Source organism: Mus musculus, chromosome 4 (assembly GCF_000001635.26).
Source record: "Mus musculus strain C57BL/6J chromosome 4, GRCm38.p6 C57BL/6J".
In the NCBI taxonomy this organism is placed as follows: domain Eukaryota; kingdom Metazoa; phylum Chordata; class Mammalia; order Rodentia; family Muridae; genus Mus; species Mus musculus.
Genome location: NC_000070.6, coordinates 41,464,978 through 41,481,469, shown reverse-complemented (window position 1 = coordinate 41,481,469; position 16,492 = coordinate 41,464,978). Strand labels below are relative to the sequence as shown.

At 45.6% G+C, this 16,492-nt stretch overlaps 1 protein-coding gene across 5 annotated transcripts; it reads right to left on the bottom strand.

Annotated features, from left to right (window-relative positions):
- Nucleotides 1-543: 543 nt before the first annotated feature.
- On the bottom strand, nucleotides 544-16,389 carry Nudt2 (nudix (nucleoside diphosphate linked moiety X)-type motif 2). Of its 5 annotated transcripts, XM_011250082.3 has the most exons (4): nucleotides 16,290-16,389; nucleotides 14,959-15,007; nucleotides 3,823-3,956; nucleotides 544-1,224 (listed from the first exon to the last, which is right to left on the bottom strand). In XM_011250082.3, exons 3-4 carry the CDS (start codon nucleotides 3,947-3,949, stop codon nucleotides 908-910), a joined length of 444 nt encoding a protein of 147 aa, XP_011248384.1. In that variant the 5' UTR covers nucleotides 3,950-3,956; nucleotides 14,959-15,007; nucleotides 16,290-16,389; the 3' UTR covers nucleotides 544-907. The 5 variants fall into 5 exon arrangements, with proteins under 5 accessions (XP_011248384.1, NP_079815.2, XP_011248385.1 ...); NM_025539.2 differs by lacking the exon at nucleotides 14,959-15,007 and having other exon boundaries at nucleotides 16,290-16,322; XM_011250083.1 differs by lacking the exons at nucleotides 14,959-15,007; nucleotides 16,290-16,389 and adding an exon at nucleotides 11,583-11,694.
- Between the last annotated feature and the right edge of the window lie 103 nt (nucleotides 16,390-16,492).

The following is a 16,492-nucleotide window of genomic DNA, read 5'->3' as shown; positions in this document are numbered from 1 at the left end:
GGGTTAGGAAGGAACAGCAATGCAAAGTCTGCTGAGCCCGGGGAGAGTCGTTCTGGGTATAGGTGTAATGACATAACCTAGGCAGAGCCCGTGAACATGGGCATGCCTATTCTCTACTTCAATCATGCTGACCGGGAGACAGCCCAGGATAAAAGGTGAGGGTGCAGTGCTAAGGGTTGGATCTGAAACACTCCCCAGGCCCCTATAAAAGGGTGCTGGAGAGAGATCTGAATAAAACGCTCAATTCCTGCACTCCAGTTCTATGGCTTGGAGATTCCAACTCTACGGGTCTGTATGCGGGGGAGGAGATGCACAGAGTTGCAGAAGCAGAGGGGTTACCCTCCATGTGCTGGGTTTCTTCCAGTCTCGTGCCCGAGCCCTTAGCTTTTTGGGGTATAGTATTTGGACATACAGTTTCCTATAGTTTACACACTCGGAATGGCCAAGTGGTCTAAGGATTCCCTTTGGTTACATCTAAAGCTCTGACTCATTTCAATTTTCTTTTCCTCAACCAATGGCGTGAGTCCAAGAAAGCATCACAGGTTGAAAGGGCATGTACGTTGCTTCCAGTTTATTTATAAATGACAAAAGACATACTTCGGGGCTGTCATTTAAAAAACCGTACCCCTCCTTTGTTTTTTAACTTAGCTAAAATTCTTGCTTTGAAAGTAATTATTTTAAAGTAAAATCCTTGCTTTACTTTTTAAAGTCATTATTTTCTATGCTAGGGATTGAATCCAGGGCTTCCTTGCTGTCACCTGAGAGTGCCGAGTTAATTTTAATTTCACTAACCTATCTGCTCTTGGTTGTTAACAAGCCATGACCCGTGCATCCTTCCCTGGATGGAAGGGTGGGTTTATCTTGAAAAACCCTTAAGGATGCAATGGAAGCATTTGTTCTGGTCAGCTCAGGCCGGTGTGGAGCAGAGAAACTGGTGTCCTTCTTGGAGTGTTGCCTTCATCTCCTTGAACTGAGCCAACTGGCAGGCCTCCTCCAGCCCCAGCCAGCGGTAGGCTTGATGCTCCTGGGAGAGGCGGATCTCTACATTGTAGTCTTTCACTTCTGCCAGCCAGTAAATGACCGTTTTAGGCTTCTGCCTGGCCACGTAATTGAGCTCCCTTCTGAACCCCTCAATGATGGTCAGTTGGCTTGCTTCTATGCCTGTTTCCTCCCGAGTCTCTCGCAGGGCTGTTTCTAAGTCATTCTCTCCTGGGTCCACATGGCCTGGTTAGAAGAAAATAAAGAAGAAATCTTCAATACTAACAGAAGCTGGAGTTCTCCAGGACAGAGGATATAAAGATAGGGTCTTCAGTGACTTTCCTCTGGAGATGGTTAATATCCTATCATGCCTAGGAAGAGCTACAAGGCAGACAGCATCTGGTTCTCAAGGACTGAGAAATAAATCCCTTCTTCCTAATCTATCTTTGTGGAGTGAAACAAACGTGTCCAGAAGGTCAGATTTAGATGCTTCTTCCAGTTTTTGCTATGCTAACGGTGGGGCAAACGCTCTCCCGCTGAGCTACATCCTCATCCCAGGACACTTGCTGCCTTCAGGTGCTGAGATGGCTTTCCTTGGATCTGCTTTCCTAGTCTTTTAGCTTCCCCCCTCCATTTTTCACAGGGAATGCTTTTCCCTTGGAGATCTTAAGGTAATCTTTCCAAGGGGTGGGGGGAGTCTCTTGGCAGAGTGGGAGCTAGCTGAGAAACCCAGCGAGGGCTCAAGCCTCCACAGTTAGCAGGCACAGGCCCTGCACTGCTGCACCAGCAGCTGTTTCCAAGTAGCCATCAAGGCCTTTCAAATTGTTTTCATCTTTCTAACTGAGCAAGGCCAGATTTCAGACTCACAGGGAAAGTCCTGATGGGAACTTAAGACTAAGGACAATCCAAGAGCCAGTTCTAAGAAAATTTGTTGGCAAGACCCAAATCCAAGCAGACAGCTGCCAAGAAACTGTTGCAGCAGAACTTGAAGCTCTGCAGACTGTAGTGGTCCCCAGCTTTACCCTTATGCCTTTCTCACAAATTCTTAGTGTCCCAGAAGGGCCCAGAAGCAACGAGAGGGTTCTAGTAACCTGCATCTATTCCTGGCTCTGGCAAGTTGTTGAGGGGGGCCCTCCTGGTTCAGGAGCAGGAATAGATGGCTGTTCCCCTCTTGGCCTGGAGGTGGAGCTAATACACTAGGTGTTCTACTTCCCAGGGGTCTACATAGCCCACCCCTCCCAAACATCTATTCAGTTCGCTGCCTATGAATGCTAGCAGGGTAAAGAAGGAACTGATTAGGAGAGGTCCTCTGACATCTCCTCATGTGGTGCGACTCCGGTGATCAGGAGATAAGTGTGAATATTCCTATTTACAGTATTTGGAACACCTCTCTTTTACCTTGTTCTTCCCTGTGCAGCTCAAATGTGTGAAAATTTCTTCTCTGGTTTCTTTTCTCCCAACCTCAGAGCTGGCTTTGCCTCCCCAGCTGTTTTTGTCTTAGCTGGGGCTGTTTACCCTAGGACCTCATCCCAGCAACTGCCAGAGCCAATCTGTTCTTGCTCACTGGGACCATCCCAATGGCCTCAATCAAGGGTGGCTTCATGACCCCACTCCACCCCTGTCTGAAGCAGAGCTGGATAAGGATAATTTTAATATAAATATGAGATTTTTTTCTTCTTCTTTTGTTTGTTTGTTTGTTTGTTTTTGTTGTTGTTGTTTTAAGTTAGGGTTTCTCTGTATTGCCCTGGCTGTCCTGGTACTCACTCTGAAGACCAAGCTGGCCTTGAACTCAAAGATGGATGAGCCTGCTTCTGCCTCCCAAGTGTTGTGACTAAAGGAATGTGTGGCTGCCACCACTGCCACTGCCACTACCACCTGGCAGCATGAGGATTAACAGAAAAAGAGCATTCAGAAAAAGTAACACATACCCAGTAGCTTGGAAATGGACTTCAGAAAAGACTTATGAAAACACATACGCAGTGGGTACAGGTTCCTCAAGGGATAGTCACTCAGGTCACTTCTGCCTATGTAGTCTGCCTTCTCTTTCAGGAAAGAAATCTTCTGTACCCTTAAGACAGCATCCAAAATGCTGGTGGATGAAAACTAACCTGCTTACAAACACATTGTTGCCATGTCTAAGGCTCCAGGCCACTGGTCCTTACTGTTCTGCCTCCTGAAAACCTGACCAGCTCTGTCCTTGGTTCTAAGTAAGGAAGCCAGGGCAAAGGTGGCTGCTGAGGCTACAACCTCAAGGGCTCTATGATCTCTTGGGCTGAGAGGACCCTGTCACTGTCACTCTTCCGTCCCTGCCAGAATGTGCAGGTGACCTATGGGAGACCCAGCTCCTCTGCGCTCCCGATACCTCCAGGAGCCATTCTCCCTGGACATGTGGTCCACATAAGAAAACCCTAGTGAAGGGACAAAGCAGCAAAGGAGCGTGATCAAATGAAGTCCTTAAAAGGGGCAGGAGGAGAACTTGCGATTTTAAAGTCAACCTCTACTTTGACAGATGAAGCACTCAGCCCAGTCATTACTCAACTTCAACATTCCCAATCCCCAGCCCAGTGGCTCTTCTCCTGTCGAGTCATTCACGGGCTAGAGCACAGGCGAGTGATATAAAAACACCAGATGCTATGTCTGCCCTGGGTCAGTTGCAGAGTCCTATTTCTAGCTCTGAGCTGGCCTGGGGGCCTTAAGAGAAAGGATTAAGTGCTCCTGCCTCTGCCACCTCTTCTTGCTGTACAGGCACTGAAAAACAAGCCTTGTAGGAGGCCTGGCAGGGTGGATTCCTGAGCCAAGCTTGGCATTTCCACCCCCCAAAAAACCAACCATCCGTCCCCGCACCTTTGGGAGGAGTCCAGTGATGAATGCCGTCTGATGCCTGCAGCAGCAGAAATTCAATTGTACTGTTGTCCATCTTGGGAATAAGGTGTCTTCGGAAGATGATCAAGCCACATGCCCTCAGGGCCATGATCTATCTATGAAGTTAAAAAAAAAAGATGTGAGACACTAGGAAGTTATACACAACAGAAAAATTCACTCATGGGGGGCCGGTAGCTGAAGAATAGCAAGGACAGGCTAATCGTGATCTTACAACCCACAAAAAGACATCAAGGAATGGACGTTAGTCATTGTCAGCTTGACACAAACTAGTCATCTGGAGAAGAGGATGCCTCAGTTGAGAAAATGCCAATGGTTTATGTGGGAAGGCCTGTAGCAGAATTTTTGCTGTCCAATCACTTTAAATATTAATACAAGAAGAAGCCTGTGATTGGACAGGGAAAAGGGAGGCAGAGCAAAGAATTTCAGAGACCAGGACAGAGGGAAGGACAGAGAGAATAAAGGAAGATGGAAGGAGATGATCCAGATTCCACATGGTTTTAAATAGCCACAGGTAGATATAAATATCATAAGAATAGAATAATTGGGATAACTTGTCTAATCTAGGTGGGCAGCTTGTATCATTATCAACTGGCTCTGAAATTATTGTGTGAGCATCTTGTGAATTGAGAATTTATTGATATATAAATCTGACTGATTCATTATAAACGTCTAGAGTTTTGATTTACTGGGTTACTGGAATTTGGGACCACCAACCACAGGGGGTTTATGGCTGAGAAGGTACGTGTGGCACTGAGGCAGGTGAACTGGAGATGGGAAGACTGCCGACTGTGGTGAGCTAGCTTTTCGAGACCACTGGGCAGAGTAGCTGGGCATAGCTCAGGAACTTGCCACTCCTTTTAATGTTTCCTGAAACAAAGGCCCAGCACAACACACTGGAGGTGTTGTCTTCCCTACAAAAGTAGAATTGGGTTGTATAAGAAGCAGGCTGAACATCCAGGGGTGGCAGTACATGCCTTTAATCCCAGCGGTCAGGAGGAGAGACATAAGCAGGTGGATTTCTCTGAGTTTGAGGTTTAGAGACAATTCTAGGACAACCATGGCTCCATACCATAAACAAACACAAATAAAGCAGGCTGAGCAAGCCAGGAGGAGAAAGCCAGCAAGCAACATCCCTCTGTGGCCTCTGCTTTAGTTACTGCCTCCAGGTTTCTGCCTTGAGTTCCCTTCATGACGAAGCATAAGCTGAAATAAACTCTTTCGTCCTCAAGTTGCTTTTGGTTATGGTGTTTTGATACGGTAACATAAATCTAACTGAGGGGAATCCAGGAATCAGGGACAAACCTTTGTGTGCAACTACAGGACCCTGGGAACTACCCTAGTCAAGAGGCCTCTACCCTAAGATCCCTGGGAAACTCGGGGCTTGTGTGTTAGTTTTGAGACTATAAAGACTCAAAAACAAATTCACTGAAACAGAAAAGATGCTAGAAACCAGAGAATGCAATGGAAGTAGTATAATCAAACTCACAACCCCATTTCTCTCAGACTATATCCTGAGTCCTTAGAGCAGAGACTCTAAGGTGTTTTCTCATGACTCAGTGGGGTCACTTAGGCAAGTCACGTTTGTTCATTTTCAGACTCATATCTATGTCTAGGAAGTCAGATATGCATGCAGTCCAAACGAAAAGTAACAGAGGCAAATTATCACAAACATTCACAAGCATGAGTGTGAGCCTAGATTTGGGCTCAGCTCTGATGTTAATTGTAGAAGGAAACAGTTCTACTTGAAGCGGTAGCGAGAAGAACTACCAATAGTACAGAACAGAGTTTATTTGGGGTGTGGGGTGGGGAGTTGAAAGGGTAGTAGAGGCAGAGAAAGGCAGAGAGAGAGGAGTAGAGGCCGGCCATGAGCACACGGAGAGAGGAGGGGGAGGGGAATGAGAAGAGAGGAGGAAAGGGACAGAGCGGAAACAAGAGAAGAGCAAGAGACCAAGTGACCAAGAGAGGAACAAGAGAGAGAGGAGTGGGCAAGCAGCCCCTTTTATAGTGGGCCAGGCCTACTTGGCTGTTGCCAGGTAACTGTGGGGAGAAGCATACCTGGCTATTGCCGGGTAAATTTTTCTTCTTTCTTTTTTCTCTTTATTTCTTGAGATGAGGGCGGTGTGTGTGTGTGTCTCAATAAAGTAGCCCTGGCTAGCCTCAAATTCACAGAGATCGACCTGTCTCTGTCTCCAGAGTTCTTAAAGTGTGTGCCTAACTGATTTATTTCTATAGTGTGTTAGCACAGTGCCTGGCACATATTAAAGCTCAGTAGATTTCTCTCTGTATGGAATAACATCTGGAAGAGGATGGCTAAAATGGCTCAAGGGGCAAAGTGCTTGTTCCACAAGCCTGACAACCCAAGTAAAGAATCAACAACAGAAAGGTTGCTTTCTGATGTCTAAACATGTGCCATTGAACACCCCATCCACATGCATGAACACATACATGTGAGACATTCACACACACAGACACACAGACACACACACACACAGAAACACACACAGACACACACACACACAGATACACACACACAGAAACACACACAGACAGACACACACACAGACACACAGACACACACATGGTACAAGTCACAAAAGAAAAACATGTGATAGCCCAAGATCTGACGTCCTTTGAGGGATTATAGCAGGCTTACTGAAAGAAGGGACCTTGGAGCAGAGAAAAGGGTGGACAGGTTAACTCCACAGAGGAAAGGAGAATGTGACTCAGGTGGAGGTTAACGTCTGGGTAAAGGTCCTAAAGTGGGATCACAGAAGAGAAATAAGCCACCTGCTACATGCTATGTTCCCTTGTTGGAGTTTAATCAAGATGGCCGCCAAACACGATGGCATGCACCTGTTATCCCAGCGCTAGGGAGGCTGAAGCAGGAGAATCACTGCAAATGTGAGGCCTGCCTGGGCTACAGAGCAAAACCTTGTCTCAAACAAAAGAATAAACCAACAAAAAGAGGCACTTTGAGCTGTCAAAGGCATAGAAGTCAGGCCCAAAACACTTCTTCCAGAGTAATTCTCAGGAAGGCTATCAAATGCTATTTTAGGGAACAGCAGCTTCTCAGGGGTAAACCAACACCTCCCCCACTGCACCCCACCCCTCCACACCCCACCCCTCTTGCTTCTTCTTTGGTTTTAGTTTTGTTTGTTTGTTTTGTTGTTTGTTGTTTGGTTTTGGGTTTTTTTTTTTTTGGTGGCTGGGATTAAAATGAAGGCCTCACACATATTAGACAAGTGTTTTATCACCAAGTTACAAACTTAAAAATAATTTTAAACTGGTGGGTAGGAAGGCCCTAAGGACTAGAAATGAACTCTTTTAAGAAACACACTGTGGAGCCGGGCGTGGTAGCACACGCCTTTAATCCCAACACTCGGAAGACAGAGGCAGGTGGACTTCTGAGTTTGAGGCCAGCCTGGTCTAAAGAGTGAGCTCCAGGACAGCCAGAGCTACACAGAGAAACCCTGTCTTGAAAAACCAAAAACCAAAAAACAAAAAAACAAAAAAACAAAACCCCACACTGTGTATGTGGGTGTTTTAGTACACAACTTTCATCTCTGCACTCTGGAGCTCTGTGAGTTTGAGGCCAGCCTGGTGTACACAGTGAATTCTAGGCCAGCCAGGAGACACTGCACCAAGCATGGTGATTCATATCTATAATCTCAGTACTTGAGAGGTGAGGGCCAGAGCACAAGGTCAAGGTCATCCAGGGCTGTATAGCTTGGGCTAATTGATGCCATTAAAAAAGATGCACACAAGAGATACTCACGAAAACCTTGTAATATCAAAGAGACAGCCAGAGGGATGGACAGGTGGCTCAGCAGGTAAGAGGACATACTGCTCTTTCAGAGAACCCAAGTTTGTTCCCACATCAACACTGGACAGTTCACAAGCACCTGTAAAGCCACATTTTCAGGCAAATTCGTTGCCTCAGGACTCTGTGGGCACTGCACTTACACATACACACTGAAAATAATAAAAAAACAAATCTATATTTTTGGAGAGAGGGTCTCTATACGTGTACTTTTGTAAACCAGAAAAAAAAGTATCCATTGATGTGGCAATGGTTAATTACATTTCAGTACATACATCTATCTCTGACACACACACACACACACACACACACACACACACACACATCATTAAAAATGGGGTAGAACCAAATGTTCTGGCTGTAAGAAAATAGTTTTGGATATATTAATTGAGGAAAGAATGGTACAGAATATGTATAATGAGATCTTTTTTGAGTTAAAAAATTCATATGTAAAGTAGTAGTATGTAGGCTTTCCAAAACACCGTGTTCTATTTTCCTGACTCCTTACTAATGCTGAGAACATTCCCCATTCTGGAAACACCTTGTCACTGCATAACTACTCAACAAGGATTTAAAATTCATATAGAAACAGGTAATTGTCCTATGTCCTTCCTTTAAGGATGATTAAAAAGTAATAGATGAGGGCTGGGGAGATGGCTCAGGGGTAAGAGCACTGGCTCTTCTTCCAAAGGACGTGGGCTCAATTCCCAGCACACACATGGCAGCTCACAACTGACTGTAACTCCAGTTCCGGGGGTTATACCCTCATATCAACGCACATAAAACTAAATAAATTATTTAAAAAAAAAGAAAAAGAAAAAGAAAGTACTTTCCTAAACTGGGCGTGGTGACGCACGCCTTTAATCCCAGCACTCGGGAGGCAGAGGCAGGTGGATTTCTGAGTTCGAGGCCAGCCTGGTCTACAAAGTGAGTTCCAGGACAGTCAGGGATATACAGAGAAACCCTGTCTCAAGAAAAAAAATAAAAAAAGAAAGTACTTTCCTCTTGCGCCTTGAAGAGCCCCATATAGTGAATGTTGAAGCGTAAGGTAAACTTAGAAGTCTAAGTCTAGAGAGGCTATTGCCCTTCCTAAGACAGGAAGCACCAGTATAGTGCTCCTCACGACTACCACCACAAATAGAGCATGAGAAAAGAAAGATGTTTTCATGAAGGACAAGAAGATGGGCCTCAGGTGGCCATGTAAACCCCCAGAAGAGAGGAAAAGCTAGTATTTTCCTTTGGAGAGGAAAGGGAAGAAAATCTCAGTCTAGTAGAAAAGGTACATTCTAGCAGTGTGTAAGGAGGCCACAGTGAAGACAGCCGGCCTACAACTGTCAGAAGAGATGAGACCAGATGCTCACTCTGCGTATGCTGGACTCACGGAGAACGCAATGCTTCCAGAAAGGGGGGGCTCCCCAGTGCCCTTTCAATTGCGTGGCTTAAAAAGGCTGTGAACTGGAGGCCTATCCCAAACGTCATACAAACAACTCTTCCCACTTATCCCTGTAAAAATGACTGTTTACCTACAGTTATCATTGCGGGGGTGTAGGTACAACATGGCACGTGTATGCAATTCTCTCCTATTTCTATATATTCAGCGACTGACTGCATTGTCAAACTTATACAAGTACTTTACCTATTAAGCCATGTCTCTGACTCCTAACCTTAATTGTTGAAGTAGCTCAGGTACCACCTTTTCTATGGTGTCGTCTCGCTTGTAATAACTCCATAAATCTCTACTTTAAGACGCGATCAGAGACACGTAAGGGTTCACTAGGAGGAATTATAAGGAATGTATGTGTGCTGCTGGGAATCAACACGGGAATCTGTGCGTTCTAGGCAAGTGCCCTAACCACTAGGCTACACTCCTAGCCCTTGGCTTTTCCTGACAGGATATTAATACACAGAAGATGCTTAGTCTCGAGCTCATTATGTAGTTCAAGCTAGCCTTAATTTTGAGATCTTCCTACCTCAGCACACACTATGTCCAGCTCAGGATTATATTTTGTGTATTTTGGAAGCAAGTCCTTCACCTCCGCATATGCTGTTGGGCCTAAAGACTAATAACGTTAGCAGTCCGGGGGCAGAATTGGATGTGAGGCAGAAAAGAGAAGGACAAAACTAAAAGAGCAAATTGAGATCTGTGAGGATGACTGGAACTCACAATGACAAACTAGAACCCTATACTTCCTCCTTTCAGAGCTTCTAGGCTTGGTAACACAGGTGACCAGCACGTAAAACTAGAGCCCTTTACAGATGAAGGTCATCTAACCTAGGATGCAAAAGAGCTGAAGGGGAGGATTTCAAATGAGCTGAGATTTCTGCAGGCCTGGATGCTGTCCTTTATCAGCAAGGTGAGCCAACAGACTGCTATTAAAGTATATGTACTGCAACCATGCCAGCTCTGTGCTTCACAACATGCTGGGGCTGTTGAGCTGGCTCTGTAGTTTCAAGAACACTTGCTCTTGGAAAGGACCCAGGTTTGATTCCCAACATCCACGTGGAGGCTCCCCACTTCTTTGGGCACTAGGCATGCATGTGGTACACAGACATACGTGTTGGCAAAACACTCAAACACAGAAAATAATAAAATATTTTAAAGGGGGGATTCTGGGAAATGTAGTTTCAGTTTAATTAAAGTGACGGAGCACAAAGCCATGTTAGGTGTGCATCCCTTGTAAGGGGAGGGGTCTCTGTTGGTACCTCTGGCAGGAAAGAACCAGACTCAGAGTCTGTTTCCTTGGAACCCAGCTCAGCAGCTCTTAACAGATGTTCATTGACTCAACAGAACTCTTTCCCCACCTCCCACTCAAACAAATGTTTAAGTATGTTCTGGGGCCCTGGGAAACAGCCCAGTGTTTTCTTGAAGAGTGTCATTTGCATAAAAGTCAATGGAGCTATTGTTGGTTCTCTGTTTTTTTGGAGAAGAGGGAGCTGAAACTATCCAGGGGCTTGAAAGTATTCAGCTCTCATACATTCTCCAAGCGGATTGAAACCTCAGGGGGTTAAAGAACACAGCATCCAATATGCAAATATGCCTGCAGCCAGGATTGCGGAGGTGAGAACTCCAGGCTGACAGCAGGCAATTCACACTTCAGAAAAGTGGCAGAGTGCCTGAGGTGGTTAGAAAAAACCTGAACCAAAAAACCCTCAATGTCATCAGAAGGTTCCAGAAGCTAAGGGAAAACGCTCTTGGCTTTCTTCACAGACAGACTTTCCTCACAGCCTAGGAGATTCAGGACCAACATTGGGGGACGGGCAGAGGGTGGGGGAAGAATTCGCAGATAAATGCTATGCTGCCATAGTTTACCATATTCATCAAGAATGCTGCACAAACAGTTCCCTCCCCCAAGCTCCCAGAAACATATTTTTATTTGCTTGCTTATTTATATTTGTGGGGTTAGAGACTGAACTCAAACTTCACACATCTGAGGTGCACACTCTCCAATTCCTTAAATCCTCCTCACAGTTCTGATGGTCAAAATCCTCTTCAAGCCCCCATGCTGTCAAGTAAATAATACTGTGCCAGCTATCCTGTGCCAAGTTTTGACAGCCAAGGTTTCTAATGTAATAGGCGACCCTTTAAGGCTAGGCATGGTAGCATATGCCTATAATCCCGGCACTCAGGATCCTGAAGCAGGAGAATCTTGTGTTACAGATCTTGTCTCAAACAAACAAACAAACAAGCTCGAAGGATGACCCTTTAAGTTAGTTTATGAGGAAACGGGGAGTTTAAGACAGAGTCTTACAGTGTAGCCCAGAACAAGAGATGTAGAACAGGCTGGTCTTGAACTCAGAGACCTACCTCCCCCTGCCTTCCAAATGAACACAAAAGCACACACTATGTCTTTCTCAAAGCTGAAATCTTAAGAATTGTTAAGCCAGGCTCAGTGACGAGCACCTTGCACCTGTAATCCCAGTCCTTGGAAGGCAGAGAGGCGGGAGGATTCGGATATCAAGGCTAGACTTCACTACACATAGATCTGAGGTCTTTTAGAGCCACATGAGTCCATGAGTCCTGTCTCAAAAAAAAAAAAAAAAAAAAGGTTACAATACTTGCCCAGTGGCATGATGGCTAGTAATTGTGAATTTGAATCCAAAGAAATCTAACTCCAAAGATTCCAATTTTTTTTCACCTTCAACAGTTCTGCTTATCATGAAATAGGGTTAAGGTTACACATGGCTCTGAGAGCATGCACAAATGCTTAATAAAATCACCACCAGTTTTAATGCGCCTTAGTCTTTAATCTATACTCATCTGGAGTCTGTTTAGGGTGTCTGGGTAAAAGCTTTTCCACTGAACAGGTCTTGGGCGGCTGTCTCGTAACCAGAGCCAGCTCAGGTGGGGAAAGTTTAGCCTGAGGCTCCTAAAAGTGCCTGTTTGACACGGGTGTCCGAGACTCCACTGCTGTTTCCTGAGAAACAGGAACCGAAGCCACATGTTTCTCCTAAACCCGGTGTCTAGAAATTTTGCACAGGCCAGAGCAGAGGAAGAGCGACTCTGCTCGCTCATAAGCAGCTCCATGTGCCTACTGCTTCCTCAGCCCACACCACCGTGGCCTTCTCTGCAACTCACTAGCTTCCTTGTTTTTGGAGGAACAATGAGGGATCCGTCCATGATAATGTTTTCTTGTAACAATACTAAAAGGAAGAAAAGAAGAAAGAAAGAAAAAAACCTAAGCATATGAAAAAACTAGAAAACCCCTTCTCTGGGCATCTGCCTTCTTTGGGCATCTGCCCTTCGTCTCCTTCCCTGGGAGATCAAGCTACACAATTATTCTGTGGCTTTGCTATCTGGCAGAGGGAGAAGTCAGATTTTTTTTTTTTTTTTTTACCTTTAATGACACAGTGGTTTCTAGGATCAGACCAAAGTCAGACAAGGTTGGGACAAAAATACTGCTCAGGGAAAATTTGTTCCGTGGCCTTTTAGTGCCACCTGCTGTTCAGCTATGGAAAGCGAGCTTTAATACTGGAGTCCACCGGATTTCCTTCACTGGTCCATAGTCCGCTTAGTGCGTCCTGTACGGCAGGACTGAAGGGTCAATGTGAAACTGAAGACTAAAAGCATCTCTCTTCCTAGAGGTTCACAGCCCAGTGAAAGCAAAAGGCAGCCAAGCAGACGTTACAAAGTATTTCGCTCATCTTAAGGGGTACATGAGACAGGCAGTAAAGGAGGCTCTTTAGGGTAAGGGCACCGCATAAGGATGTGCGCGCCCGCCCGCGTGCACGTGTGTGGTCTTCACCTGGGTGCCAGGTTCACTCAGTTCCACATACTTGCTCAGCATATACGTTATGTCTAGACTGAGCCATGCCTGGAGCTCCACTATAAAGATTCTGAAGGATAGCTGAATTCATATGAAGGTGAGGCAAGGAGGCCTTCTAGACCAAGGGAGGGATGCGCAAAGTGCTCACACAAAACAGCATTCCATTGGTGAGCAGCTTACTTTATATTGCTTTTTATTTTAGACAGGGTCTCACTATGTAGCCCTTGCTGAACCAGAACTCTGTGCAAATCAGGCTGGCTTCAAACCCAGTGATTTATCTGCCTCTGGAGTGCTGGGATTAAAGGCATGCCACCATGCCTGGCTTAATTCATACCCGGTAGACAATAAGGACTACTGGTTTTAGGTGGAGTGTATTTTGGTCAGACTGACATTTTACAAACTCATTTCGGCAGTAAGTAAAGTGGAGAAGAAACTGGAAGAAAAGACCGCAGGCAAAAAGACATGTTACAAGCTTATTTCCATCTTTTTAAAAAACATGCATTGGTATGAGGAGTCGGGTCTCCTGGAACTGGAGTTACAGACAGTTGTGAGCTGCTGGAAGAGGGGTCTGGTTTGGGTAACTGGGTAGAAAAGGAAGAAGTTACCTATTTCTTTTTGAACTGAGTTGAATTTGAAGTGCTATAGACTACCTACAAGGCAAATGAAAACTGGGTCTTGAGTTTAGTGATATCTCATTCTTCGTTTCCTAAATCCAGTATTTTCTATTAGAAAAAGAATTGCTTTGATCATAGATATTCCAACAACCCATGTGTTAAGGAGTTTTATGTCAACTTGACACAAGCTAGGCTCCCTGGAGAGGAGGGGTGTCCTGACCAACAGGACCTAGTTATTCGTGGGTACGAGGGGAACCACAAACCTGCAAGAGAAATGGGCAGGAAAAAGGAGAGAGACCAAGGAGGATTCCTGTCAAGGTCTGTTTAATGAAGGCTAGGAGCCTGATTATAAGCACACAGTGAGAGAAAATAGGGAGGGGTCGAGGGGGAATTAACAAAGAACAAAGACATCTGGGGACATGAAGGCTGAATTCTGACTGTAGGCAAGAGGCACCCTGAGTCTTATCTCAGGAATGTAGAATCCTCCTTAACAGCCCGGGGTGTCAAGCTGGGCTCAGCACATAACTCAGGTCCTTAGAAGTCTTCGGAGTCAGGAAGAGATAAGGAAGAGGAGACTATAATTCAAATTTCTAGGGTCTAGGTGCCAGGAAGGGATAGGGAGGAGGAGGTGACCGGCTCCTAACACAAGGCCATTTGACTTATTAGGGTGGGAAACTGCGAAAGGCTTACTTTCTCACGGTATGGTCTCCAACAGAGGGGGCCTCAAGTTTAGAAAATGCTTCTATGAGACTGGGCTGTAGGCAAACCTATAGGGCATTTTCTTAGTGATTGATGTGGATGGCCCACTGTGGGTGGGGCCATCCCTGCACTCAGGGTCCTGGGCTCTATAAGAAAGCAGGCAGAGCAGCCACAAGGAGCAAGCCAGTAAGCAGCACGCCTTCACAGTCCCTGCATCAGCTCCTGTCTCCAGATTCCTTCTGACAACGAACAGTGATAAGGATGAGTAAGCCAAACAAACCCTTTCTTCCTCAAGTTGCTCTGGGTCAGTTTCCTCACAGATGTTGTAACCCTGACTAAGACGAGCCACTTTCCCTGAATTTGGGTGCATTTACCTGTCTAATCACCCCCTTTCCTATCTGGTATTCCAAATATTTTCACCCTCTTTCAGTTCAAAACAGTACAAGATAGAAAAGTATACCTGACACTGCTGTGAAAGAAACTTAGCCACTCAGGTCAGGTTGTTACCTGAAAGACAGGTCCTCATTTGTAAAGTGACTCTAACGTGTATTTCTCATTGTTGAGAGTTTAAAGTATGTGTAGACAGACATGAATACATGCCAGTCACTCTTATCTTGTATTATAATAGGCCACCTGAATGCTTCTCTGTATTATACTGGCAGTCAACTCTTTCTAATAGTTGAATCAAGAATTTCCCCACCTCTGTGTCATAGTCCTGTCTCTCCTGGAACTCAGAGATCCTCCAGCCTCTGTTAGGAATAAAGACATGCACTATCATTTTTATATTTTTCAGGAAACAGCTGATAAACAGTGTTCACACTAAGTATTAGTAATTTTTAAAGATCAACAAGATTAATTCCCTTTAATATATTGTCAATTTTCTCTTTTGAATACTGTATTTCCTTATTAGTAAGAATTACATTTATTCTTTAACTGATTAGTGATTTACTTTTGTTTATGTCTTGTGTGTCTGCCAGTTGTGTGTGGTATGTGGGTGCCTGAAGAGTCCAGAAGAGGGCCATGGATGCCCTGGAGCAGGAGTTGGGAGGCTACTGTGAGCCACTTGGCATGGATGCTGGGAAATGAACTCAAATTTCTCTGGAAGAGAGGTTAAGGGCTCTTAACCACTGAACCATCTCTCCAGGCCCCCGAATCGCTCATTTTTGAGCTAAAAACGAGCACTCCATTAAAGTACATATGAAGCTGCACACATGCTGGCTACTGGATTTGTTCCTACTATGCTGGTGGTTCCTTTTTGACCTGAGAGGCTAGGCCTGGCCAAGCATTTTTTCCCAATAGTCTTTGCAACCCGTTGAAGCATTACTATTATTTTTCACAAAAGGAAAAAAAAAATAAAACTATGGTTCAGAAATATTTTTGAGTAGTTAATCAAATGCAGACACGTCCAATTTCTAACATCATTAAGCTTAATTGCCACTGGACATTAGAACATTTCTGCATTGGCAACTTGACTCTTCTCGATTTAAGCTGTTTCGCCTTTTTTTCTTAAGACGGGAATCTTGTGACTTTCTATCTCTGGGGGCTAAAGAGCACCTGTCACTCTTCCAAAAGATTGGGGTTCGGTTCCCCGGAACCTATACCAGGTGGCCCACACAACGTTTAACTCCAGCTCCTGGGATCCGACGCCTTCTGGATTCTGAGAGCATCTGCACGCACGTGGCGCGCATAGACAGACACAGACACACACACACACACACACAAGTAATAATTTTTACCAAACGTAAGATCTTTTGGAATGCAGGCAGGGTTTAATCGATAACTACAAAGCAAGCCTAGGGAGAAGATATGATTGGCCCGCTAAGTCCCAAAGGTGAATCTCTCTGCCTCTGGGATTCTTCCGACCCACGCCCTCACCACTGAACCTAGTCCTCTCTGGTGCACAGAGATAAACCGAGGTCCCGCGAGTGGATGGGGCCTGGCCTACACGCGCCTCACTGCCAGCTCCGTCCCCGCAGCAACAGGTCAGGAGCCCGCGACACTCCCCACGCCCCCCAGCCCCACAGCACTCACCCGTAGCCCAGAGGCAGGAGGCGGTCCTCGAACGGAGACGTAGCGCGCCAGCCAATCAGAAGAGCCCGGCTGCACTTCAGACGAGCCACAGAATTGGGCATCAGGCGCTTCCACCCGCCCCTGAGGCGTGGTTTTTTGGCTGGGACCGTCGCGAGATCTGCCTCAAGCTGAACCATTGGTGGAGAATGAACCGCCCCCTTCCC